General features: G+C 43.8%; 1 protein-coding gene across 1 annotated transcript in view; it reads left to right on the forward strand.

Annotated features, from left to right (window-relative positions):
• The first annotated feature begins 4430 nt into the window (after positions 1–4430).
• The window catches only part of RELL1 (RELT like 1), a 60907-nt gene continuing 38063 nt past the window's right edge, over positions 4431–27274 (forward strand). The window contains exon 1 of the mRNA XM_046656980.1: positions 4431–4653. Within this exon, the coding sequence (XP_046512936.1) occupies positions 4566–4653 (88 nt within the window). The 5' untranslated portion in view covers positions 4431–4565. The remainder of the gene's footprint in view (positions 4654–27274) is intronic.

The following is a 27274-nucleotide window of genomic DNA, read 5'->3' on the forward strand; positions in this document are numbered from 1 at the left end:
GGCTTTACCCCCTGACCCCTGTTCCTCTGACCATTTCCATTTCACTATGCTGTTGTTTCCTTTCTCTCAAGTAGGTTTAAAAAGTTTCTATAAGCCAGGTTAGGCTCTTTTATTAAATGTGCAGTGACTGTCCCCCTAACCTCCCACCCCCAGCCCAGTACTAGGAGCACAGTGCATACTTATTGTCAGATCAAAATAACCTTAGATTTTGTAAAACATCATTTTATTTCCATGAAAACATATATTTTTTTAAAGAACTATAAACTTCTCTCCTGGATATAACCTCTTGAAAGGAAAGATGACTACATCTAAATCACAGCAAGAAGAAATTCTACAGAGACCTTCTGCGGAAGTGTTTTCAACGTTAATTAGAGTAAATCCCAGCCAACTGAATCTAACGCATTTAAGTGATGGTGATGAAAATTACCACCTTAGTGGCTCAGAGGAAAACAGGAAAGGTTTCTACTAAGGGGAATGATTAACTGAATTCTTACAGAGAAACCGGAAAAAAAAAAAAACCAACAAAAACCAGAAAGGATAGCACATTGTATAAATCTGTGAATTTCATTCCTATGAAGTCTTATTTATAACCCCTTCCATAAATAAATAAATTATTCTTCATGAAGGAAAGAGCATGTAAGCAATTGTTGATACAGAGTTCAAAAGGGTAGGTTAAGCACGCAATGAGAGAAGAAGATGATCCTGGACAAGGGGAGCTGATTGGCTAGCCTTCTGCATTTCAGAGGCAGAAGTTCAAGTGCAGGCCTGGAGAGAGCTGATCCTGGATTAGAGTCCTGGCAGTGCCACCCAGCAGCTGTGTGACTTGGGTAAATGCCTTAGTCCTTCAAATCCGGGTCTCCTCAGCTTTGAAGTGAGGATCAGTAACAATATGGCCCAACATATAAAATGGTGACGATTTGATGAAGGAACAGAGAAAAAGTGCTCAGGATTGGGCTAAATCTAAGGGATGAATAAATGAGAACTGTTGTTACAACTATTTCTACTCACTCTCCTTTAATTTTGTCTCTGAAAATATGGGAAGATCACTTAGACTTGTGATGTCAACTTTATTTCCTCGGAAGAAATATGACATTCCCTTCCTAATACAGATGAGAAAGTCCATCACAATGGAGTCTTCACATTTAAAATAACACAATAAGCAACAGCTTTTAGATAATGGCAAAGTACGGCATATGCTTTTAGATAGTATTCGGAGGCTTTTAAATTGTGTAAATAAATCTGTAATGGAAAGTACTTGGAAAGTAATTTAAGCATGATTTTCTTTCCTTTTTTCCTCTCTTCCTCTTTCTTCCTTCCTTCCTCTTTTTCTCCCTCCCTCCCTCCTTTCCTTCTTTTAACAAGATGTGCAAATGCTTATACAAGGGGTTATGTAAGAGTAAGATATCTATAGAGAGTGCATCAAGCAGCTAAGTGTTATGGAAAAGTCTTGAGAAGGGAAATTTCAGAGCCTTGGGTTCCAACTCTGGCTCATACTGGGTCTGAGATATCAGGCACGTCACTTAACTATTTCTCATCTGTAAAATAAGGGGCTTGGTAGATGATTACTAAGGTTTCCTCCAGTTTTTGGGTTTTTTTTTTGGTGAGGAAGATTTGCCCTGAGCTAACATCCATTGCCAATCCTCCTGTTTTTTTGCTTGAGGAAGATTCGCCCTGAGCTAACATCTGCACCAATCTTCCTCTACTTTGTATGTGGGATGCCTCCACAGCATAGCTGATGAGTGGAGCAGGTCCACACCCAGGATCCAAAACCGTGAATCCAGGCCGCCAAAGCAGAGCACATGGAACTTTAACCACTCAGCCATGGGGTTTTAATTATAGTCATGCACTGCATAAGGACCTTTTGGTCAACAATGGACTGCATATATGACAGTGGTCCCATAAGATTACTAACATACAGCCTAGGTGAGTAGTAGGCTATACCATCTAGGTTCGTTGAAGTACTGTAGGGGAGGAAGAAGTTTTCCTCTACCCCTCTAGATTCTTCTGGCTAGTTTAAAAATTAAATTGACATGAGACAGATTAACAGGAGAAAGATAGAACAAAAGTTTAATAACATTTATACATGAGAAAAACCCAGAAAGACCACGTAACTCACCAAAAGGACCAAAGCCCTCCCTTAAATACCATCCTCAGCTAAAGACAAAAGAAGATGTTGGGGGTGGGGAGAGTCAGGTACTTCAAAGGGAAGGGAGGCAATTTACAGGTAGGCAAAAAGGAGCAAATGTTGGAAAACAAGTGTTCGTTGGTCACATAGAAGCAGAAGAACACAGAGGGGAGCCCAACACACAGGCTTTTCTGGGTTCCTCCCTGTCTACCACCTAGTTCATGTTATGCTAAGGTGATAGCACCTTTCCTGAGACAGGCTTTTTAATCTGAATTCTTTTAGGCAGTTAAGGGGAAGGTAGCAAGAATAACTTTCTGAGTCTTTTGTTTCTTAAAAATAATCAGTCTAAAATAATCCTCATGTTCAAAAGATATATTTTGGGGCAGCAAATTTCGTTCCCTTCAGTTCTATGATATTCACACAATGATGAAATTGCCTAATGATGCATTTCTCAGAACATATCCTCGTTGTTAAGCAACGCACGACAGTACTGGATTACACTTGTATTTCTAGAGAGCCATATGCAGACATCCAATTCAAATGGATTGTTAAAAATTATCCTATCTTTTTAAGAGTAAGTTCAATCCGTGGGAAAAGAGTGAAACATTATTCAACTTTAAAATAGTATTTTACGTTTTGAATAGATATCTTGGTCTAAGCATTGTGCTACATTCTAAGTTCTAAAACCAGAGCTGGCTCTGTGGGTGTGTGACCTGTGTAGTTGCAGAAGGCCACATGCTTAGAAGGGCTCCACAATTGATTTAATGTTCTACTCTTGCCATCATGAAATTCTTAATAATTTTTGAACAAAAGGCCCTGCATTTTCATTTTACACTGGGCTCCACAAATTATGTCGCTACTTCTGGCTACAACTTATAACTTACAGTTTAATTTCTAGGCCCAGGACTCTCTCCGCTTTTTAGTTAGAAACTCACACGGACCTCTTTCCTCTGCAGCAATTCTCAGTTTTTATGTTGGTATAAAACCGCTTGGCCTGCCAGATTGCAGGACGTGCGGACAACTGTGCATAGGACACACAGCGTCCTGCCTTTGGCTTCAAAGAGCAGAGGCTTCACCATTCAGCCCCAGCCATCTGTAGTGGCCGAGCTTCTGTCAGTGGGAATTTCCACACCAGTGCAAATGTTTGTAAGAGTCTAGTAGACTCTACTGAGAACTCAGCGAGAAGACAAATAGTCCTCCTTTGAAAATTGGAGGCTATCAGCCAGGCGGAGGAAGAGCTGCATTCTGTGAAAATCCCCAGACCCCACCCCCTCGCCTTGCTGGTGTTCTTAGCATTTGCTCCAGGCTTGACCGCTTGGTTTCAGGAGTCTCTAAATGGCAGTAAAGAGGGAACTACTCAAAGAAAGCCTCTGAGTCCAATCGATGCTTGTGCTGATGATTCAACTTCAAAAACTACTCTGATCTCTTATTGTGTGCTGTCACTGAGCCGGGCGCTGAGGGCACAGCAATGAGCAAACACAATGAAGACAATTTAATTTCAATATATCACGGTGGCTCGGCCATCGTGGGTTTGCTACTCACCTCACGAAGCTAATGTGAGGATATAAACAGTTAATAAGTGACCGGGCACTTGAAGAGCTACTTCGTGGAAGGGTTTGGAAGGTGCAACGTGGACACACGATAAAAGAACAAAAAAAGCAAGTTGATCCTGAAGGTGTGTAAAGGTCTTTTCCCCAAGAGGAGCAGCTTAAATGGAAGCAGAGATAGGAAGAAATTTAATTGATTTGCCATTTTTCCTCCATTTTCAAACGGTGGAACTTAACGTCCAGCGCAGCGCCCCTTCCTAGACCAGTCCCTGAGGGCAATGCCTGCTGGATAGAGTTGCCAACAGAGAAAATAGACCGTGCCCCCTCTAATGCTGGCCATGCCTGTCCACAGCTTCCTGCCCTGCTCTCTTTTCCTCGTCCCACGCCCGCTGGTCCCAGAGCCCGGGAGGACAAGCCGCGGCGACCCAGCCCCCGCCCCCAGATCCCTCTCAGATCCGGGCGGCTACGGTCGGGCCCGGCTCGGAAAGGAAGCGGGCGCTACGAGAAGAGGAGGGGTCGGGCCACCGTGGGCGGAGCAGGAGGGGCGGGGCCCTGGTCTAATCCGGGCGCCTGAAGCTGCGGCTGGACTTAGAAAGGAAGCGGGCACGGCGGGGAGAGGCGGGGAGAGGCGGGGCCAGGCAGAGGTAGGCGTGCCCGGGGCGGGGCCAGAGGGAGGTCTCGCGCCGGGGCAGGCGGAGCCCGGGGCTGGGCGGGGAGAGGCAGGGCTGAGCCGAGGTGGGTGGGGCCGGAGAGGAGGGTCCCTGGCGGCGCGGGGTTTGCACCGCGCGGAGGCCGAGCCCTGGCACTCGGTCTGCGCGCCGGCTACAGAGCTGCACCGCCTCCCGGAGCCCGGGACGCGGCGCCCCGGGGAAGGTGGGCGCAGGGACGCGGCGATGGCTCCGCGGGGACTCCCGGGGTCAGCCGTCTTCGCCGCTGCTGTCTTCGTGGGAGGCGCCGTGAGTTCGCCACTGGTGGCCCCGGGTGAGTGCCCTCTTGGGACCGGGGCGCGCAGGAGGAGGCGAGGGATCGGGACGGCAGCCACGCTGTGCCCCGAGCTGCCCTGGTGCTGGCACAGCCGTGGGATCCGGCGCTGAACATCTGGCTCCCGGGGGGTGGCCCGGGCTGGGCGCGGGGCGTGGCGATGGCTCCCGTCCCTCCCTTCCCGCCTGCCGGGCTCCAGCCTTCCCCTCGCCAGCTCCTCTGAGTAGTTGTTACCCGCCGCCCCGACTTTTGAGCTGTCTGGGGTGTAGGGACCCGGCCTGGTCTTGCCTTCCTCGGGTGCGCTTCCGCCTGGGCGGGGCGCCTGGGAGCCCTGCGGACCCCTTTCTTGTCGCCCTTTTCCTCAAAGGCCCGGCGAGCGATAGATCTTGACACGAGGGGACCGACTGCCCTGTCACTGCCTAACCCCCCCCCCCCTTTAAAAAAGAAATCTTAAAACCTTGGGGAGTTCCAATTCCTTTCTTTTCCAAGTTTTTATTTGTTTTAGTGGTTGATGGATTCTTGTAACAGGTTGGGGATTTCAGATTTCTTCTCACATATACTGGATAAATGAGGCTTGGAAAAAGGGAAGGCACGTTTGTAAACTTACGTTTTTTTTTTTGAGTCGAAACCTGTCACCACAAAAGGAACCTTCTGTGGTAGAGCAGGAAGCCACCAGCAGAGATGATAAAGTGTTGTCCCCAGTGATGTATTTGGAGCAGGAGTTTTTAATTGAAATCTAAGAGGAGGTGTCACTTTTACAGAAGTTCTGTTTCATACTCTTGTTTTTATAACTAGAGACACCGGGGATTCCTTCCCATCGTTTCCCCTCTTAATTGCTGCCTTACAGCGGTAGTTAAAAAATAACAATAAACGTATATCTTCTAGGGCAAATTGGGGTTACCACAGCCTAGAATCTTACGTCAGCAAGCTCTTGCAAGCTTGAGCAGCTCCTCTGCAGGTCCAGATAATAAGCAATTGGAAGCCTTCCAATGGTGACTATCTCCTCCGTAAGAACACAGACTCTACTCTTCACTCCTGAGAAGATTCCAGTTGTTTACAGCTTTTAAACTGGCTTATCACGTTGGCTTTCACTTTTTCATAGAAACCAGAATATGTTAGACGGGATGGGATGAATAATATCTCCCCTGAGTCTTTATTAGCAGACCCGTATTTCCTCCAGCCATCCACCCTGGGGAAATGGCAGCTAGTGACATGCATTGTTGGATGGGAGATTTTGGTTTTCACCCTGAGTTTCGTTGCTGAGACAGGTAGGTGCATCACCAGGTTCAATTGCACCCCAGGTTGTAGACAGTACTTAGAGGGCTGGAATTGGTTGCTCTAGAATTTGAAGAGCTTAACCTGGGAGTAAAATTGTTAAAAATTCAGCACGTGATGCATCCAATCAGCCATTAGCAGGAGACATCCAACAGTGGAGTAAGTTTGTGTTTCGATGGATCTCTGAGCAGTATCCTGCTCTTCAGACTGGAATGTGATGAAGGAAGCTCTCATCTAATTGCATGGTAACCTTTTTGATGAAAGCAACACTTTAGAAGAATGAGGTATCTAAAAAGGAAAAGGTACAGAGTACAAATGTGCCAGCATGACTTGAGGCCCGCATGGAGAAAAGATGCCCTGACCAGCCGTCCGCTGGTCCCCTTGGAATCTAAGACAGTGTTAATGTTTGTAGGGAATATTTTGGAGAAGTAGGGAGAAAGAGATGGGAAGCACTGTTGAGTGCCTGCTATGTGCCAAGCTTTGAGTTGGGCACTCCGTATTCATTTTTACACTTATTTCTCACAACCCTGTGAAGTTCTTATTTCCAGTGAGGCACTGAGGCCCAGAGAGGTTAAACAATTGGCCCAACATCACATAGGTAGTGTATCAGTCAGCATTCAGTCCGAGAAGCAGAATCACTAGTGCGTGTGTTATGGGTCTATCCTTATATGCATCTTTATCTTTGATAACCCAGTCTGCTTGATTCCGAAGTTCATTCTCTTTCCTTTGCACCCCACTGCTGCCAAGAGAGAAGATAGAACAGAAATCAACTTTAGCAGTCTTGTTGAGATTCTAAGAAAGGGAGTTTAGGACGTCGTAAAATTGTAAGCATGTGGTTATCAGAAGTCGGGAAGCGGAGAAAAGAAGGACAAATGACTTCATGGTCAATAGTGGCAACGTCTCTTTCACTTCCTGCCTAGCAGAAGAGTCTCCTTAAACTTCTGTCTCATAGTATCGGCTTTGGAAACTATATACCACAGCACCAGAAGGGACGATTTTCCACCTCTTGGCTTATTTATGTCCTTAAGTTCTCTAGTTACTTAACCTTTGGGCTTGTTAGTTTCTCTACCAGACAATGGGCGTGGCCTTTGAGTAGCGTGGGCAGAAAAGGACCAGAGCTTGGTGACATGAGAAGTGGACTCTGCTTGGGCCCTGTGGGCTTCCATCCAGCCTCCTGATTCCTCCTTTAGATCCAAAGATAATCTTTATTAAATTCTGGGTTTCCCTTCGGCCAGGTAGCTACCCAGCGGTACATCCACATAATACGTAGTGAGTGGACAGAATGTTTTGAGAAAGCGCCCTCCCTGGGAGCTTGGGCTTCCATGCCCTGGTTTAATTTAAAGAGGAAATGAAAAATTTGAGAAATGCCCATCCTTCCCCCATTCTCCTTCCCCCCACCCTCAAAATAGAAATTAATCAAGCCAACTATTTGGGAGTTTCTGTGGTTGAATTTGAATGAGAGAGGCCAAAGCCCCAGATGACAGAAAAAAATTTCATCGTCACTTTTTAAAGAATTGTTTGGCTCTGATGTTGATGTTTAATTACTATTGGGACAAAAGGGAAATTATTTAAAACTGACAAAAAATGATTTAAACTGTCATTGGTTAGAATTATTATGTTGAATGGTTTGTAGTAATTTTAGGGTGTTTACCTCAGTAGTTGGTGAAGATTTGGTAGGCTGCTGAAAGCACATAGAATAATGAGTCTGGTGTGACTAACAAGGACTAACACTGGAATTTAGCATTAGTACACTGTGGATGCTTTGCTCTTTTTGGAGGAAGGAATGCAATGTTTATTATACCTGTTTTGTGTCAGGCCTTTGTCTAAGTACTCAAATCATTTAATTCTTACAACATCCTGTCAGCTACATAATTTTATGCCTGACGAAGAAATTGAGTTTCTGAGAAGTTAAACTGGAAAATTCACTCAAATATGGAAGTTCAGTTTTGACCTTGAGACACATCTGTTCAATTCTGAAGCCTACTCTTGTTATTAGTAAATCACTTTGCTTTTCGTTTGAGTGAGAAATTTCTTCTCATTCTGTGTATAAAGAATCACTAAGTAATAGGGTAAGGGCATGGTATAGTGGAGAGAGCATCAAGCTCTAAGTTAGATACCTGTACGTGATGTCAAAAGCCATGAAGAGCCCCTGCCCCTTTTGGGAGTGTGGCTCTCTCTGCCTCCATTTTCTTATCCGTATAACAGGCATCTGCCAATCTTTATCTGCCCTACTGGCTGCTAATGAGGATGAAATGAGCTGATGTCTCTGAAAGGTCTTGACAAATGCCAAAGTGGCATATATCTTTTACCTTTTTCTATATTTCTTTCCTGAAGTGCCCATTAAGCTGGATTTATATAATGGTGTCAACCAAACTATCTAATAAATGTAGACCACGTAGACTGTAAAGTGTTCATTCTGCAGGTGGTGATGGTTTTGCAATGATAGGTTCCTTGTAACTTTATAAAAGCCCGGAGTCATACCTCAGATACTTGAGTTTGCTGCCATCGACTGGGAGTTAAATAGTCAAGCCTTCTTGTCCCCATTTCCCCTCAGCTAGAATACAGTACTCTTGATATTTTTGGAAAATTCCCCCAAAGATTTAAAGTCTAGAGAGAAGGGGAGAGAATCACCTTTGATCTCGTTATTCCAAAGCGCTCACCCTGTTAGCGTATTTCATTCTGGTCTTTTCTCCTCTGTTCTTTACTTGGGTAGGCTCATAATGCAAATAAAATTTTGTATCCTGTGTTTTTCACCTAATATTATGCATGAAAGTTTCTCTATTTCCCTACACACTCAAAAAATGGCTGTATAATATTCTATTATATGGATTCATTCTGCCTCCATTTTAGGAGATTTCATTTGTTAATTATTTTCAAATGAATTTGAAAACTCATTGTTTTCAGTGAACATCCATGTGTAAAGCTTTGTCTAGATATCAGTGACTTTCACAGAAAATGGGTTCCTGAAAAGGAAATTTTAGGGTCAAAGGTATTCATGTTTTTGAGGTCATGGATGATACAAGTTTTGGTGACCTGAAGGTTGTCCCAGTTTACATTCTTATAGCAATGGTCGAAGGACTCACTTTTCACACCATTGGCATTTTCTCTGGAAAACATATTTGCTGATTTGTAAGGCAAAAATTGGTACCTTGATTGTTTTAATTTGTATGTCTTTGATTACTAGTAGGTTGACTATTTTTTCTAGTATTTAAGCCATTTGCACATGTCTGTAATCCTATATGGACAATTCTGAAATCCAAAAAGCTTTGAAAGCCAAAAGTTTTTTTGAGGCTTTTTGCATACTCTGTTGGTGGTAAAACCTGACCTGAGCCAATGTGAGATTGTATAGTATATACTTATCTCCTTTAATTTGAATGTTACTAAGTTTTGCTGCAGTAATATCGGAGTTTGATTTCTGAGTGTTACATAATGTGTACTAAGTGCGTTGTATTACCTTTCTAGAATCACAAAGTCTGAATTTCAAACAACGTCTGACCTCTGAAGCACGTCTGACCTCCAGGTTTTCGGATAAGAGATTGTGGTCCTGAATTTCCTTTTCTCTGACTCATCTGTTCACGTCTTTGGGGCAAGTGTAAAACTGCTAAAAATAGGAAAATATCCTATGGAGAAAGTCAAACGAGTGGCGCTTCGCGAAAAGAAGCACTGCTTTGGTATTCTAGTGTGGAATCTAGTAAAATAGGGATACCTGGGAAAAGCTGAGATTTTGTTTCTTCTAGCTGGCTTTAGGGATGGGTGCCCATTATGATGGAAACTTGATGGAGGAGTTGGGCTGAATTTCTCCTCTGCTTTCCTCTGCTAGTTATTGACACAGCTCTCTTTGTAAGGGAGTAAAGAAACCTAATTCGCCCAAGGGATGTTTTGGGGAGGGAGGGATGGCTAGAGCGTGGTGGACATCCTGGGCAAACTGAGTTCCTGTGCCCAGTCATCTCGCCTTGAGGATCCTTTGGCCAAACTTGAACTCAGGGGAACGGGTTCTTCATTCCTCCTTCTTAATACCCCAAGACCCCTGCGTTCTTGCCCTTGCTCATCCCAGGGTCCCAAACAGCTGCCAGTTCTCCCCTCCCTTCCTCTCCCCCCATTTTGTTCGCACAGTCCTGTGTATAACTACGTTCCAACCACTGATAAAGTGCCTACTGTACAGACGGAAAAAAGTCTTTAAACAACTTTCCTCATTGGTATTATGGAGAAAATATGGCGGAGTTGCCTCATGGGGTTGTTGCGATGATTACATGAAATAAAACATGAGAGTGCATGTGCAGTGTTTGGCATATAGTAAGTGCTAAAAAAGTATGTTATTATTATTTTGTCTTTAACGAAATACTAACCCTTCATAGCCATCAGATGGGACATAGTTCCTAACTCCTCCAGGATTTTCCTTTCAGGTCCTCTGCCATTACTTGAGGTGTCCCAAGCCCCAGATACTGAGGCTGGCTGTGTGATGGGCAGGGGGAGTTTGAGGAGGCCGTGTTGGACAGTGCCCAAGGCCCAGGGAAGGAGGAATAGGGACCAGCAGGCTTGGCAGGGAGTTCTCTCAGGATGTAGGGAATATGTGGGCCTGAGCCATTAGCTACCAAAATTAGGCAAGGAAGGAGAAAAAGAAAATAGGAAAGAAACCATTACATTCATAGGGGGAGAATGTGATACTCTTTTGGAAGAATTTTGGAAGATTCCCCAGTTGGTTTATCTCTACCCAGTCTATAGGTATAATCACAAAATTTTGACAGTTTTCCCTTAGTATTTGATGTAATTATCCTATTGACATGCTTTTTGATTATCCAGCGTCAGACTGGTCGTTGTTCATCTTCTCATTGATCACTGGTGAGTATCTTGATGAAGTAGAATCTTATGATGAGTGTGGTATAATAAGAAATATATTTGGTCTTTTTCCCTGTTCCTGGCACAAATCTCCTCAAATTCTTGGAATTTCCTGCGTGATAGGAGTGTTTTTTTGTCATTTATAAGGAGCCCCTTTGAATGTATGCTAATAAGGTGACTTAGGGTTGGGTCTCTAGAAAGCCTCAGGATGCAGGCTGGGCAGCAGAAAGATCACATGGTTAGAGTTGGAACTTTCAGCCCTACCTGCTGACTTCAGGGAAGGGGAAATTGCAGGGTGGGGTGGGGCTGGAGATTAAGATCTGTAAAAACTCTTGAACCACAAGATTTGATGAACTTCTGTGTTGGTGAGCACGTGGAGATGCAGGGAGAGTGGCATGCCCGGAGAGCGTGTAAGCTCTGTGCCATTTCCCCATACCTTGCGCTATGCATCTCTTCCATCTGGCTGTTCTTGAGTTATAGACTTTCATAATAAGCCAGTGATCTAGTAAGTAAAGTGTCTCTCTGAGTTCTGTGAGCCGCTCTAGCAAGTTAATCCAACCCAAGGAGGGAGTTGTGGGAATCTGTGATCTATAACCTGTTGGTCAGAAGCACAGGTGATAGCCTGGACTTGTAGCTGGCACTGGAAGTGTGTGTGGGGTAAGGGGGCCATCTTGTAGGACTGAGCCCTTAGCCTATGGGATCTGACTCTTGTCTCTAGGTAGGTGGTGTCAGAATTGAGTTAATTGCCTGGTAGTGTTGGACAAAACACATGTGGGCGTGAGGAAGTAGGATCCTGTACCATCAGGGCTGGCAGGGACCTTAACAATCTCCTTAAAGCTTATTCAGCAGATGAGGGAATTGGGTTGGCCTAGCCAGGACTTCAGCAGGTTTCTTTACTCTATGACTCTTCCCATTATGTTAGAGCTGTGGATCCAGCCCTGCTGCTGCTGGCGAGGTCCCTTGGCCTGCATTTGCACTTGGTCCTCACTTCCAGGGTCTCTTTTCTCAGTTCTCTCCCTCAGGGTGAGCAGGCCCTGAGAGGAGTGACTTTGGTTAACTGACTTATGAGAGTCATTGTGTTGATCTTAGTCATATAGTTTGAGAGACAGAGGAGACTTGGTGGTCATCTTGTAATTAACCACCTCTCTTTGCAGATGGGGAAACTGAGCACCAAGAGGTTTAGTGGCCTGTGAGAGTCAGGAATGGCCGTAGGCTGGGTGGAGGAGTAGACCATTAGGTTTGGTAAAGGAGGGCCTGTGTGTGTCTTGGTCAGTGTCCAAGGCTCAGATCCAAGCACAGGACCTGGGACAGAGCAGACACTTAAATATTTGAAGGAAGGAAGGAAGCCAGAGCTAAATCCAGGTGTTCTGACTTGGCCTGAGGCTTTTTCTTTATAATAAAGTGAAGAGTAACGCTTTCCAATATTCATCCACAAATTTTAGCTTTGAGTCTCCTCACCCCCTCCCCTCCCGGATTGGTAAAAGGCTGTTTTGTCTGCCAGCCTCAATGAGCCATATTGCTCCAAAAGCCTGAAGTGGAAAAATCTGGAAGTGTTAGTGACAATTTTTAGTGCAAAGGTTTTTAAAACCCAAATCTATTCAGAAGCTCTTTTCAAAGACAAACTAAATTCAGTTGTGTTTCTATAACCAGTACTTCAAAAGCACCTATTAATTGCATGTGTATCATATTCCTAATTTTATAATACTTTATACCTCTTCTTTATACCTTTGTTTCACAAGTTAATTCTCTGAATTGTTTATTCATTCAGCAAATATTAGCACAGTGCCTTACTGTGCAGGGCACTGGGGGTGAAGTGATGTGAACCAAATGGATTCAGTCTGTGTCTTTATGGAGCCAACAGGAGGAGGATAAAGCAGGCAGTAACGATATGTCATTGGGACCTTGATAAGGAAGGTGTGGCACAGGACCAGAGTACCTAACCTGGGGTTGGGGTGGGACGAGAGTGCAGGACAGGTTGAGCAAGACTTTCTGGAGGAAATGAAGTTTAAACTTAGACTTGCAAAAATGTCGGCGTCAGCCATGTGAAGAAAACTGGTGGCCATGGAAGAGAGGAGGTGAGAGCAAGTGAAGCTACAGCAGTGGTTCCCAAACTTGAGCAGCGTCAGAATTAACTGGAGGGCTGGTTCAAATGCAGATTGCTGGGCCTGCCCCAGTGTGTCTGAGTCTGCGGGCCTGGGAAGGGACTGGAGATTTTGCTTTTCTAACACATTCCCAGGTGACACTGGTGAGTGGAGGAGATAAAAGGTGGAAGAAATAGGTGTGTTGTGTTTCTCTTAACCTGGAAATCCTTCTCCTCTTCCTGGGCTATTTATATCCCATTCTCCACCCAGCTCCCTTCAAGCTGGGATCAAGGACAACACTTCCAGGAAACCTTTCATAGGTATTCTCACTGATTTTATCTCCTCCTGTCAGTATACATGTCAAGTCCATGCAACGACACACGTTGCATCCATTCCATGTTATTTAACGTATAGTTTATGCAGTGTTACAGCTGGGTTTTGTCTAACTAGAGCTCCTTGAGGCAGCAGAGCGTATAAGACATGCTCAGATATTTGCATTGCTTGACCAGGTTTGTAGAGATGAGGAAACAGACTTAGAGAGGAATAACCAAGACAAAGAGAAGTGGACGGTCTCGCTAAGTCACAGATGAGGGGAAGCCAAAGCTAGGTCCATGTCCGTTGTTCTCAAGTGCTCTTCGTGTTATGTGAATTGCATGTCCTCCGTGCTCAGCACCACTGGTAGAAAGAAGGCTTTATATTTATTTATTTATTTTTTACTTTTTTATTGCAGATCCATCCACTTAACAGGTAAACCAGCTCATCTTATAAATTGAATATAGATTTTATTTTTAATGGAAAATGGGCAGATATCCAAGGAGTTCTTCAGGGATTGCCCGTTTGCTTTTAGAGTAAATATTTGAAGGGAGTAATTCAATTTATATGCCATTAGGTTTATAAAAGATTTTTATAAAATTTTGGCATAAGGGAGATATTAAGGAAAAATCGATTTCAGTTTCCTGAAAAGACACCAATTAGGCAGTTATGCCGTTACCCTTCTGAACTGGCCAGAGAAGTTTAGCTGAGTGGTTCAAGACCGATAAAGAAGCTATACATAAAATGTCATGTGATAAGTAGGGTTAAAAACAAACAAAAATTCTTTTCAATGTCGGTAACATGCCGAGCCTTCCTCCCCCATGCATATATACAAACATACTGTGCTTCTCTGAGATTCCTGTAAGGCCTGGATGTTTGAAGAATTCGCTGGGCTTTCTGTCTCACAATATAACTTGGGAACACTAATTTTCAAATGTTCTAACAGCTCCTCATAGCTGGAAGTCTCCAACACAATCATGCGAATTATCTATGTTATAAAAAACGGCAGCCCGGAATTTCCTGGCGTTGGTAAAGTGGCAGATGGCTAATGAACAGGCATTCCTGCATTTTTCTTTGCATGTTTGTGCTATATGCTTGTATGGCCTGAGTGCTTTTGCTGCTTCCTCAATTCTTTCCAACCTCCTCCTCCTCTATTAAAGGCAAAACACAAAACAACAGCCGATAGAAAAGAGGCGTTGCACCTTGCTTAAAGCTAGGTGACAGAGCCAAGAAGCTGGGTTTTGAGGGTAAAACTTACTTCACATGCGTGATTGCCAAGTCAGTGCCTTAATAGTCTTTGCAGGTAAAACATATGGATACTTCTTATAAGCAGTGTGCAATTCATTTAAAAGTGAGGGCCTTATCTGGGATACTGTTAGGCATTGTGTAGGTGTGTAAAAGGAACAACAAACTTGGTTTCTGTCCTCCGCAAACTTGTGATTGAGAAGGGGAAGATAAGCTATGAATACTAATCGTTATAGAATAACGGAGAATGTGTTTGCTATCGTCAGAGGACCACAGACAAAGTGCTGCGTGGGATCACGGGGAGAGCTTGCCTTCTGATAAGAGGGGTGGAAAAGACTTCACAGCCTGAAATGTGCCATTTTAAGTGGACCTTAAAACAAGTGCAGGGGATGGCATGCCCCGCAGAAGGAACAGCTTGGGCAAAGGTGTGGAGGTAGGACAGGAAAAATCAGTGCAGACCCAGTGTAGACAGAGAGTTCCTCTGTGAAAATTGCATGAGATGAGACTGCAGAGGGGAGGCTGAAGTGAGGCTGTGGAGCTCATGAAAGTATGCACTCTATTGTGTAGGCAGTGGGGGGCTGAGGATGGGGTGGAGTGGAGGATAGGGGACCAGAAGAGGCCCTCAGACTTCGCGATGTGATGGAAAGGCCCGAGATGCTGAGCTCCGTATGACCTGAGTTTGAGACATGGCCCACATACTTTCAGCAAGGCAGCTGAGATTGCTGTTCTGCTTCCTCATCTGAGGGGAGAGAGAGAGAGAGAGAAGAATATCTGTTCTTTATACCTCTCTGAGTTGTTTGGAGGCTCAAATGAATAATATAGTCCTTTGTAAGTAATACCAATATGACCTATATAGTGTATAGGTTTAATATAACACATATGATGTATAGATAGAAGCAATTTTTCAAAGTTTAAGGAGTGCTGGGAAATTAACATCATGAAGTAAGTGCAGTGTCCGGTTTTGATGGTGTGAAGGCCAAGAAGTGCTCATTAATAGTAAAAGCTAGCTAATTGTGTATATGTCTTCAGTTCAAGTAACTCCTCTGAAATTGTACAGATCTGCTTGACTCCTGAATTCTTCCTCGTTAAACATTTATTTTCAGAAGCCTGTTGTGCGTTTCCATTTTTTAGCCCCATTGTTGGTCACGTTCTCATTGTTTTCTTCTCTCCCCAGGTCAGAAGGGCAGTGTTGGCCATCAGTGTTTAGGGCAGTGGCTTTGAATAAGACATGCAGCTCAGCACTGGAGTCATTTATAAAAACCCTGCTTGGCTAAGGGCTCCATCTCTGTGTCACTTCTGGCAAGTCTGTTTTCTTAGTCCCTTGATTTCTTATAATGTGACCAAATAGATTTGGGAGGAGGAAACGAACCCATTTGAAAGTCGTTTAGTATGCATTAGGTGCCTACATATTATGGAAATAGTAATTACACAGGCAGTTGACTTGATGTGTCTCAGTGTCTGGTTGAGGGTGGAATAGGAGGAGAAGACTTCAAAGGGGGAAAGAGAATTTGTTGCTTGAACCATATGATAAAACAGTTATCTTCCCCACGCTGTTTGGTGCTGCGTCGTGATATATAAATGAGTCAAGACTTGATTTTGGGTCAATGTGGTCTAATAAAAAAATACATGTATTTGGTCTTTGTCCCTGGTTCCTGGCACAGAATTCCTGAAACCCTTAGAATTTTCTGAAAGATAGGAGTGTCCTTTGTTATTCATAATGAACTCTTTTAGACCAGACCAGAGTTCATGCTAATGAGATGACTCTCGGTGGGCCCCCAGAGAGCTTCAGAATGGGGACTGGTTGCCAGAGGGGACTGCCTACATGATTACAGGGTTGGAAGTTTCAGCTCCACCCCTGATCTCGGGGAAGGAAGAAGGGCTGGTGATTGAGTTAATTGCCAGTGACCAATGATTCAATCAATCATGCCTATGTAATGAAACTTCCATAAAAACTCTGAAACAAGGATGCTAAGGAAGCTTCTGGGTTGGTGAACACGTGATTGTGCTGGGAGGACGATGTGTCTGGAGAAACCATGGAAGCTCTTCAGTCCCCCCTCCACCCACACTTTGCCCTGTGCATCTCTTCCATTTGGCCATTTATCCTTTATAATAAAATTGCAGTTGTAAGTAGCTGACTTTCCTGAGTTCTGTGAGTCATTCTATCAAATTGTTGAATCTGAGGGAGATCATGGGAACCCCCAAATTTCTAGTCAGTTAGCCTCGGGACACCATTTGCAAATGGCATCTGAAGTAGGGGCAGTTTTGTGGGACTGAGTCCTTAAATCTGTGGGTTTTGCGCTAACACCAGGTAGTTGGTATCAGAATTGAATGGAAATGTAGGACACCCAGTTGTTGATGGAGACATGGTTTTTGGAAAAATGAAATAGTCAAGTCTTCCCAATTGGAAAAAATCAACTCATAATATTAAAACTGTGCCTAGAATATTCTTTTTGAAATTATGGTGGTTTACTATTTAGCTAAAGACTCAAGGCATTTAGAAAAATATAGTGAGGAAGGAAAAGAAATTCTCAGGCCAGTGCCTTATTGTTTATGTATTTACATTGTGTTTTATAGTGTGAGAAAGTAGAAGTTATACCACGGTGTGGTTTTCTTTGACCCTTCTCTCCTACTGTGTAGACCAGAGATTTCACAGTATTGTCTCTGCCTCCAGTCAGTGGAAATATTTAGGATGTAAATGTTGTGGATTGCAGGTATAGGCAGTCTCCTTACTAAGGATTTCCAGTATTCTGGTTTACCTCCTTACATTAATATTACTGTTAGGTTGAGCCGTATGAAATTGTCAGTATTCTATTTTTACCCTACGGTGACAACAGTTTCATAGGGTTCAACCAAATAGTAGTGAAGGTTCCTTTTTGACTTTTGACAAATAAAAATGGCAAGCAACAGGATATATTGGAGTATATGAGGAAGCCATTTGGTATAAACCTAATTCAGCCTGACTTTGTTTTTTCCAAAAGGGCCTGACTGTGGCCATTGAGCACGCATTACATATCTGCTTTAAAACATTTCCTATGGCAAGAACAAATGGCCTTAAGATAAAGGTGCAACTTCCCCCAACATTGGCATTTCCTTAAGGATAAGCATCTTTCCTTAGGCTAGGAACTGATTGCTGTGCTCACCTTTGACCACCCAGCTCACCTGTGACCACCCGGCTCCAGATAGCAGACTGCCACCCTGCTGTGTTCACCCAGACAGCAGACCTACCTGTTGTTTCCATCAATCGCTGTGCCGACAGAGCAGTCTCGCGACTATTGTAAAAGGAATATTTCAATCCTATGTGAAACATCCTATTTGGGGGTATATAAGCATTCTGTGCACCCCGCTTCTTTGGTGCCCTTTCTTCCTTCGGGAAGAAAGGCCCCGGGCCATGGTCCTCAGATTTCAGCTCAGAATAAACTCACCCAAATTTTCATTTATAGGTTGGTTATGGATTATTTTTGTTGAAACTTTTTATGTGCAGTTTTTGAAAAACGACTGTAGTGATTACCATCAAGATATCTTAGAAAAGACAAAAAGTAGAAAAAGAAAAAAATACCCCCAAGTTCCACCAACATAAGATACAAAATGCTGAAAAGAAAAGTAACTTATAATCTTACCACTCAGAGATAACTAGTGTAGACATTTTGGTATCTTTTTCTTCAATACAACTGAGCTCATGTTAGCTCCAAATACTAGTTTATGTTTATTTCTTCATTTAACATTTATCGTTAACAATCGAGTAATTTTAGACAAAGGGAAATGGCAAATCTGAGCCCTTCATACAAATTGCTCTTATTGTTTTAAAAGTCAAAAGGAAGTTTAGGATTTCCGAGAAGTAATCAACAGTTCGACAGTGTTAAATGTAGCTCGGGATGGCTTTTTAATTTTGCTTCTTATAAATGGTGGCAGAATTTTTCTTTTTGAAATTAGTGCTTGATGAGAATATAACTTGGACATATGTTGACTTGGAGAGACTATAACTTAAATGCACCTTCCCTTCTCAATAGCTGACTCACTGGGAAAACCATTGTTATTCTAGATTTATTGTTGAATTAGATCAGTAACGATTACCCATAGATTTCTATTTAAGACTCTCACTCAACTAGAGATGAGCTATAGATAATCCCATTTCCTGGAACTTTACTGAATATCAGTACTTTCACTGCCATACTTCAGAGACAAGAGAGCGGAGTATGGGGCTCTGGAGCCAGGCTGCCTGGATTAAATCCCACCTCTGCTACTTGCTAGCTGTTTGACCTGATATAAATTACTTGACTTCTCTGTGCTGTAGTTTTCATATCTGTAAAATGGGGTTGAAAACAACAGCACCCACCTCTGAAGGTTATTGTAAAAGGTTAAATGAATTCATACTGTAAAGTGCTTGGACTAGTAACATACAAAGTATGCATCAGTACGTGACTATTATTAATCATATTTTTCTACGTGTTTAATCCTTACTACTGGTTTTCAGAGTTCTTATTTATAGAGTTTCATGCTAGTGATTTTCACATTCATTTCTTCTCCTTAAAATCAGCTCCTCTATGTCTAGAGTTTTCCTAGTTACTTCTGTTTAATCTTTCCAGAGAGGTCTTTATTTTCCTTGCGAGGCCCTCTCTTGCCTTGCTCTTGCTCTAACAGCACTTGTGGAGACTTCCCCGGGCACAGAACCTTGGCGCTCCAATTACTCATGTTTGTTTCCCACTTGCCGTATTCCCAGAAGGCAGGCCACATGCCGCTCTTGCAGGAACCCTGCCTAACTTAACCTGTGACTAATGGGAAAACCCTGTGCTTAGGACTTTTGTAGCTTTCTGTTTAATCATTATCCGCTGTCTGTTCCTGGAAGGAAGAGAAACGTTGGGCTGCCGCCAGGGTTGTGGGACTGGCCCCGTGGTGCTGCCTGGGGAGCACTGTTGTGGCGGCTGCTCCCTCACCTCCAGGGCTTAGGTATTTATTCTGTCCTCTACATTTGACACCGCCTCCTCCTGACTGGCTCCTGTGATTTATCCTCCTTTCCTGCATATTGGTTTTGTATCCCCAGCTGAGCTGTAAACTTTGTGACAATCACGGGCATTTACACTTATTGTCACTGCTAACAATCAGCCCAGCAATAATAGCTAACATTTATTAGCACTTACTCTGTGTTAGGCACTCTCATCTCATTTAATGCTCAGAAACAAGTCTATTATCATCTGTCTGTTATAGATGAGGAAACTGAGGCATGGGGAAGTTAATTGACTTGCCTGTGGTCTCAGAGCTAAGAAGCAAGTCGAATGAATACAGTGCAGCCAAGAAAAAGCTGGCTTCTGCCCTTGCCTCCTTTCTTTCTAGGGAGCAGCGTGGTTCAGAGCTTGGGCCCTGCTTGTAAAAGACCTCGGTTCAAATCCTGGCCTTTCCCCAGGTGAGTGACCTTGATTTCAACACTTTGTTCTATCATGTCTCTATTTCTAAGATGGGTTTAATAATAACACCTATCTAAGAGTTATGAAGATTAAAAATAAAGATAATGCCAGTAAAAATGCCAGGCACATGAATAAGCACTCGGGGAAGGTTTGCTTCTATTAGCAGTTGGTGGTAAAGTCGTTGACCATCCCAGAGGCCTTATATGTGGGATGGTGAGCCCCCAACCCTCCACAGGAGAATCGGTCACTGTCTGCCTCTGCTGGGCTGGGTGCTGGGCCAGTCTTCCTTTTTGAAGCGCTTGCTTAGCTCCTGCCAGCTCAGCAATATCCGCATGTTTCCCCCCATGGTGGGTTTGTGTTGTCTTCCACATGGTGGAATTTACTTAGCTGGACTCCTACCCTGGCAAGGGCGGGCTGTACCCAGAAACCAGGGACCTGGCTCCAGGAGGCCCGGTCCTCTGCCCCAGCTCCCTGTCTGTGAAGCTCCAGGAGAGTCCCTGGTTCCTAACAGACCTCCTCCCCTCGCCCCGCTCTTGCTTTTTCTGCCAGAAACAGGCCATCTGGGCTTGTCCTCTTCTTCCTATTTGGTGGTTTTGTTCTGGCACTTGCCGTTTAGCTTCCTTCTGTAGTTGAAATAATTTCTAACCTAGTCCCTGCTTGGCCTCTTGCAAGGAATGTGCACGAACAGATCTGTTAGGAATCTGTGGCCTGAGGGCAGTGCATTTGGTGAGGGTCTGTCAGCTCCGCTCCCTACAGACCTGGCAGCTTGTGGTCAGTTGTTGATGGTTAAACCTGCCTGTCTGTGAGGTGTGTGTCACTCACTAGAGAAAACTGAAGGCCACCTCCGCTCTTACAGAGGCAGTTAAATAATGTGGCCCCGGGTCACATTGCCTGGGTTGGGTCCTGTCCGACCACATGTTAGGACTTGTTATTGAACCCCCATGTGCCTCATTTTTCTCATCTGCAAATGGGGGCAGTGAGACAACCTACCTTACAGACGTTGTGGAAATGAAATGAGATTGTGCATGAAGCGTTTAGAACAATACCCGATGCCTTGCAAACGCTCAGTAAATGCTGTCTTAGAATGATCTTAACGTAGCAACTCCTTCATAACACACCGCCTTTTGCAAAAGAATCTGAAGTGAATATTAAATTTCTGAAGTACCATTGCTTTAAAGTTACATCAAGCAAATGACTGTTTAAAATTTCCATTTCTTTCTTGAATGGATATAATTTACAATTTGAAATGTTCAGAAGGGTCCACAGAGTGTCTCTCTACTCCTATCCACCAACCACCCAGGCCCTCCCTGGGAGACAGACAGTGCTACTGGTAATTAAAGACTTAAAAAATCCCCAAATGGACACTGAAAATAGCAAAAGAAGGAAGAGAGGTGGGGGAGGGGGCAGGAGAACAGGAAAAAAGGAGGGGGGAGATTCAGCTGGGGTCCAAAGTGCTGAGCTCTCCCCGTCCCTATAGCCTCTTGGGCATTACCCTTGCTTATACCCGTCTCTGAGGACACCCTGATGTGCCCCACTGCTTGGGGTCCTCTGCCTTAGAGGCATGCTTGGTGGCTTCCTGGCCTGTGTCCCAATGCAGATACTAGCAAGCTGACGTTGCCCTAGTCTGGGGTGAGGCAAGGTCAGGTGAAGCTTCTGTTGTCTTCTGAAGGCACACCATTGTTTGAGATACTCTGGAAGATTCAGGAAGAGTCCAGAAGTTGAGATCCTTGGCTTCTCCAAACACTGGGACCCTGAAGTTAATCCTTTCCCAAGGATGAGCTGTGGGGCTGTAGCTGTTTGTGTTCAATTGTTTGGTGCCCTTGGGGCGTTACGTCTGGTCAGGGAGTTCTGGAGCCTTTAGAAATAACTTCAAATGGTGAACCTGAGACAGTTGTGGAGAATGCTGGAGACTTTCTCTGCCTCTGTAAAGTTAGTTTTCCCCCCCTCTAGTTTAAATTGAAAGCTGTGATGGTAAATATTTACAGTTTCCATCATTTTTAAGTTTCTTTTTTCTTTATGTTGACGTCACCCTAGTTTCAGTCCTTTGTTCTGGTAGCTACCTGGGGTGCATGAGTGATCTGGTTTTGTCCCCCAACTTCCTGCCTGTCAAGAATGTTTGTTCCCTTTTTGTCCAGCCCAATTCAGCTTTTCTTTTGAAACCGAATCTACAGTCCTTTTTCTTCCTGGATCCTACTAATTATTTCCTTTCTCAACTCCTATAGTACCTATACAGAGAAACTGCAGCTTAAGGATGGGTTGTGCTCCAAACATTCGTTTTTGAGTAACTGGGTGGAAAATTGAAATGCTTTTCCCATTAAAAATGATAATTAGGTTCCCACAAAGAATATTTTTTAAAAAAATGATAAAATGGGACTTCATGAACTTTTATTACAGAAAAGTAGAAAGAATAGTAAAATGGACACTGTATACTAACGCTTAGATTTAACATTTTGCTATATTCACTTGCTCACCCTATCTGCCTATCTATCTATCCATCCACCTATCTATCCACTTTTTTTGCTGAACTATTTGAAATCAAGTTGTAGGCATTGTTACATTTCACCCTAAATACCTCTACCGTGCATCTGGCAGGATTAAGGACTTCCTTCTATATAGCCACAATACTGTCATCATACCTAAGAAAATAAACAGTAAGTCTGGAATACTGTCTAACCTTGTTTCCTTAATTGTCCTCAAAATATCCTTTATAGCTGTTTTAAAATTTTTATTATTGTTTAAAATTTTGAACCAAGCTGCAATCAAGGTTTACTCATTGCATTTGGCAATAACGTGCTGCATGCCAAAGTTTTGGTCAATGACAGACCACATAGAGGATGGTGGTCCCATCAGATTAGTACCATCCAGCCTAGTTGTGTAGGAGGCTATACTGTGTAGGTTTGTGTAAGTATATTCTATGATGTTTGTGCAACGGCGAAATCACCTAACATCGTATTTCTCAGAAAGTATCCCTGTCATTAAGCGACGTAGGAATGTGTTGTTTTCTAACAAAAGCTATTTGAAGCCACATTTAGCCAAGTATTGTGGAGGGGGTTAGGGGGGAGAAGCTTTCTTGGGCACAGGCAATCTTTCGAAGTCTTGGGGTACTTGCCCCTCCCTATTTCCCTCTCCCACTCTAAACACCTGTCTCCAGATCCTGGGGTGCTGCTGCTGCCCTGAGCCCTCCATTGTGGCATCCCCCAGGTGCAGCTGGTCTCACACAGGTCTTTGCAGAAACCTCAGAGACAGCTGCTTTTTTCAAGGGACCTCTTAGCCAGATGCATCTGTAAATCAGGGGTTCATCGCTGGGCATTGCTCATCTATGCGCTTTTTGCTGGGGAAGCTGCCTGGGCCTCCATCTGTTCCCAAAGTGGTCTTTGCTGCCCGGAATCAGAGCCCTGTGCTCCAGGATCGTGGTAGCATTTCAAGGGCTTTGATAAAATAAAGGTAACTTGAGGGACTGTATGCATTGGGAGGGATTTTGTGCAATGGGTGGGTAGACTCCGCACACGCCAGGGAGATCCTATCTGGATGTCCCCTCCCTGCCTAGTCGTGACACGGAGTCAGGGAGGGTGCGGCTGTAGCAGCTGTTTATTTGGAATTTGTTTGGAAGTTGGCAGCTGCCTGAAGTTTCACTACAAAGTTTAGCACTTATTTACATACTGACTTCATTGTTTTCCAATTTCCATATGAGCTCATTTGTTCTCACCGTACGTTTCAAGCTTTTTAAATTTGTCTGGGCAAATGCTCTCAATAACTGGCACTGTTGGGGATGGTCTTAAACGTTCTGTGACTTTGGTTGTCTCTGTAGCCAAAACCAGATGTAATTTAGGATGATTTTGTTTCGTAGGATCTGCTTTGCATTCTCCCCTTCTATTAGTGTACATAACTGATTTGAACTATGTTTAAACAATTAACTTAATAAACGAGGTCGTTTTGCAGGAGCTAGAAGATCTTAGCTCTGCCAGAATAGTGCTGAGAGGCAGTGTGGACCGGTCACGAGCACCGCCCTGAAACAGGATCTGCCTGGGTTCTCGTCCAGCCTCTTGGCAGTTTTTAACTGTGTGACCCTGGTCAGGTGACATACCCTTCTCCAACCTCCAATTCCTCTTCTCTAAAGTAATTGTATCCACTCATAGTGTTGTGACCATCTGAAACCCTTTGGGCTCTTGGCCTAAACTCTAAATATGTAATTTCCCCCTGAGAGGTTTAATCAAATATATTAATGTTTATTCAGCAGACTCCGCAGACTAGAGGTTGTAGACAGCGTCACAGGAGATCTGGACGGGTTTTGCTACCAATGAGGTTGTCAGGTTTGGTTTTGCTACAAAATGAGTTATGAAGGATTTTGTTTTCAGAGCTTTTTGGATTTTGGACACAGGAGGGTGTGCTTGTGTTTTTCTCTCTAGTAGCATCAATGCAGAGTGAATTGTAGATGGGGCTGGAGAAGGTCAAGGAGTTATGGAATTTTGAGAAGCATGAAGGTCCTCGGCTGGAGCGCCCAGAGAGGTGAAGTGGCTTGTTGAATATCACGGAGGTAGTTGGTGGTGAAGCAGAAGAAAAACCCCCGCAAAGAAATGCAGAGAAATGGTCTAGTGATCTTAGTCAGTACTCTAGACCAAAAATAGACCACTCTTGGGTACTGTGATTTGAATGTTTGCTTAAAAAAATAGGGCGTGTGTGCGTTTAAAAATGATTTTCCAACCAAGCGTGGTGTGGGTTATCTGCTTACCAGCAGAGTTGTTGGGTCGCTCTGCTGGGAAACCCTAGCTTCTGAGAATGTGCCCTTTCCTGATAAAGGGGGAAGAATAGCTATCAGATCCATTAAAGTGCCTCGGCTGGAACACGCCTGCTTGGGAGAAGTCATGAGGGCCTCCTTATCGGGAGTCTGGTTATGACCGCTGTCTTCCTCATTATTTTAGCAGCCCTCAAGCTATGCCCCCTGGGTTTGAGGAATGCCGCCTCTGCCCAGTTCCTGCTCAGCTCCTCTGGCCTTTGGGGTCAGTTGGAAATACAAGTATTCCTTTGAACAAGTTAGAAAGCTGCTTTTGATTTTTTGGGTTGACTTCAAGCCGTTTCTTAAATTTCCTTCTCAGTTCCTTGCCATCGTCAATCTTCTTTAATCTCACGTCTTCTTTTGTGACCTCCTTTACAGGATCTTGGCAAAATATGATACATAGCGAGTCCTCAAAATATAGTGAATTAACCAAACCTGTTTAGGTCTAGGAAAAACCCAAAGGATTTTGATAAACGCTGGCTTTTCTTGGACATTTTTTTCCTTGTAATGTTGTAGAAAGGAATCACCTTTATCAGTAAGAGCTGAGAACTCCCTGTTTCAATGGCTCTTGCTGTGTGCAGAAGATACTGGAGATGAGGCGATGGGCTTGTTTTTGAAGAGCCTGAGGAGACGCAGGTCGCAGCCTGCATGAGGTGAGCTGTGGTTTGGGAGGTGGGAGGGAGGTCAGAGATGGGGGACAAGGAGCAGAGTTTTGCAGTTGTTCATCCCGTAAAATGCCTTGGAGTCTGGTGTTGGGCATTTTCAAAACATATCCTACTTCTTGCTGTGCTAATTGGAACACGTAGTTTTGAAGTCTGGGGAGCCTTTAATCTAAGTTGTGAAATACAAGAGCAAACTGACATTTAGCATTTTAACAGAAAAGTAGCTAAATGATGAAATATTGTTGAAAGAAAAATAATGAGATATACCTCAGACAGGCATTTGTGTTGCGTGGTGCTCCGTTACAAGCCCCATTTTACATCTGCAGACACTGAGGTTTCCAGAAGGTAACAAGAAGCAGTGTATAAGCGGGCAGGATCCAGACTGCCTGGTTTGAATCCAGGCACGGCCAGTGAGTAGCACTGTGACCTTGGAAAGGTTGCTGTACCTTTCTGAGCCTCCTTTCTCCATCTGCGACATGGGGATAATACCAGTAACTGTGTCACAGGTTTATTGTAAAGGTTCAATGTGTCACTTCGTCCTGGCCCATAAATGCTCCATAAATGTGGTAGTTGTTGTTAGGAGCAGTAGAGAAATAACAAACTAGTCTGAGCCATGCCTCCCATCATTTCTGGAACCATCCCACCCAAAATCGTTCCCTTCCTTCCGTTGGCTCTTCCGACTTTCTGTTCTGACCCTGATTACTGACCCTATTGTCCTGCGTTCTCCAGCTCTCATGGCTCTCCCTTGCATGGCTTAGCCCAGTTGGAGATTTGGGCTGCACATCTCAGCTGTGCCCTGAATGCCTTTGCACAGTCCTTTCACTGGCCTCTCCTTTTCCTTCATTTCTCCACCAAGCCTCACTGTCTCCTAAGCCTCTCTTCTGTCCTGGCCCCCCAGTTCTCAACAGGTGCCGTGGCTTCTTATGTGAAGAGGAAATGGAAGCAATCAGGCACCTCTCCCCTCAGCTTCCTCCTCCCCACCAGAAAGGACTCTAGCTCATTGACCTGCCTCAGGAAGAAGTGCCTTTTTTCCTCTTTAGGTGTTGAATCCATCTTCTTCATACGGAAATCATCTCCTTCAGCTTCCTCAACGTTGTCACTCCAGATTCCCTCTCAGTCTCCCCTTTGTTCCTCCTCTTCTGCATATAAATAAGCATTTTGGTTGAAGCTACTTAAAAAAAACACTAAACTCTGAACAAAAATTTCTTCTCCTCACCCTGGAGGTGAACCACCCTACCCTTTTGCTCATGGTGGGCTTCCAGAAAGAGCTTAGCCTCTGTTCCTCAACCCAGGGAATCTAGCTTCCGTCTGGCCTTCCAGTCCATTGAAAAACTGCTCCCTCCAAGACCACAAAGATCTCCTGTGGATCATTTCTCCTTCCTGTTTTATTTTATTTATTTACTTTTCATTTTTCTTATGTACATATGTATGTATTTTAGGATTTTAAAGATTTATTTTTTTTAGGATTTTAAGTTTACTTCAAAAAACTACAGAGAAACAGATGGGGAGTAAAATACAACAAGGAGAAAAAAAAAGATTCCAAGTTGCTTCCCAAATTAGAAACTAAAGGGTTCCCATGTGTCCTTGGGAACTTCTATGTGGCCTAATTTGTTTGGGTTCTTCGCAATTTTCTTTCTAAAGATTCCTCTTAGGTTCTTTCTTTTTTCTTTCCTTTTTTTTTTTTAAAGAAATTTTGGTGAGAATGCAATGTGAGATCTATACTCTTAAGTTTTTAAATGCACAGTACAGTATTGGTAACTATAGACACAGTGTTGTACAGTGGATTTCTAGAACTTATTCATCTTGCAGAACTGAAACTTTATACCCTTTGAATAGCAACTGCCCATTTCTCCCTCCCCCTAGCTCCTGGCAACCACCATTCTACTCTCTGTTTCTATGAATTTGGCTATTTTAGATACTTCACGTAAGTGGAATCATACAGTGTTTGTCCTTCTTTGACCGGCCTATTTCATTTAGCATAATGTCCTCCAGGTTCATCTATATTGTCGCCTATGACAGAATTTCCTTCTTTTTTAA

Source organism: Equus quagga, chromosome 3 (assembly GCF_021613505.1).
Source record: "Equus quagga isolate Etosha38 chromosome 3, UCLA_HA_Equagga_1.0, whole genome shotgun sequence".
NCBI classification, from domain to species: domain Eukaryota; kingdom Metazoa; phylum Chordata; class Mammalia; order Perissodactyla; family Equidae; genus Equus; species Equus quagga.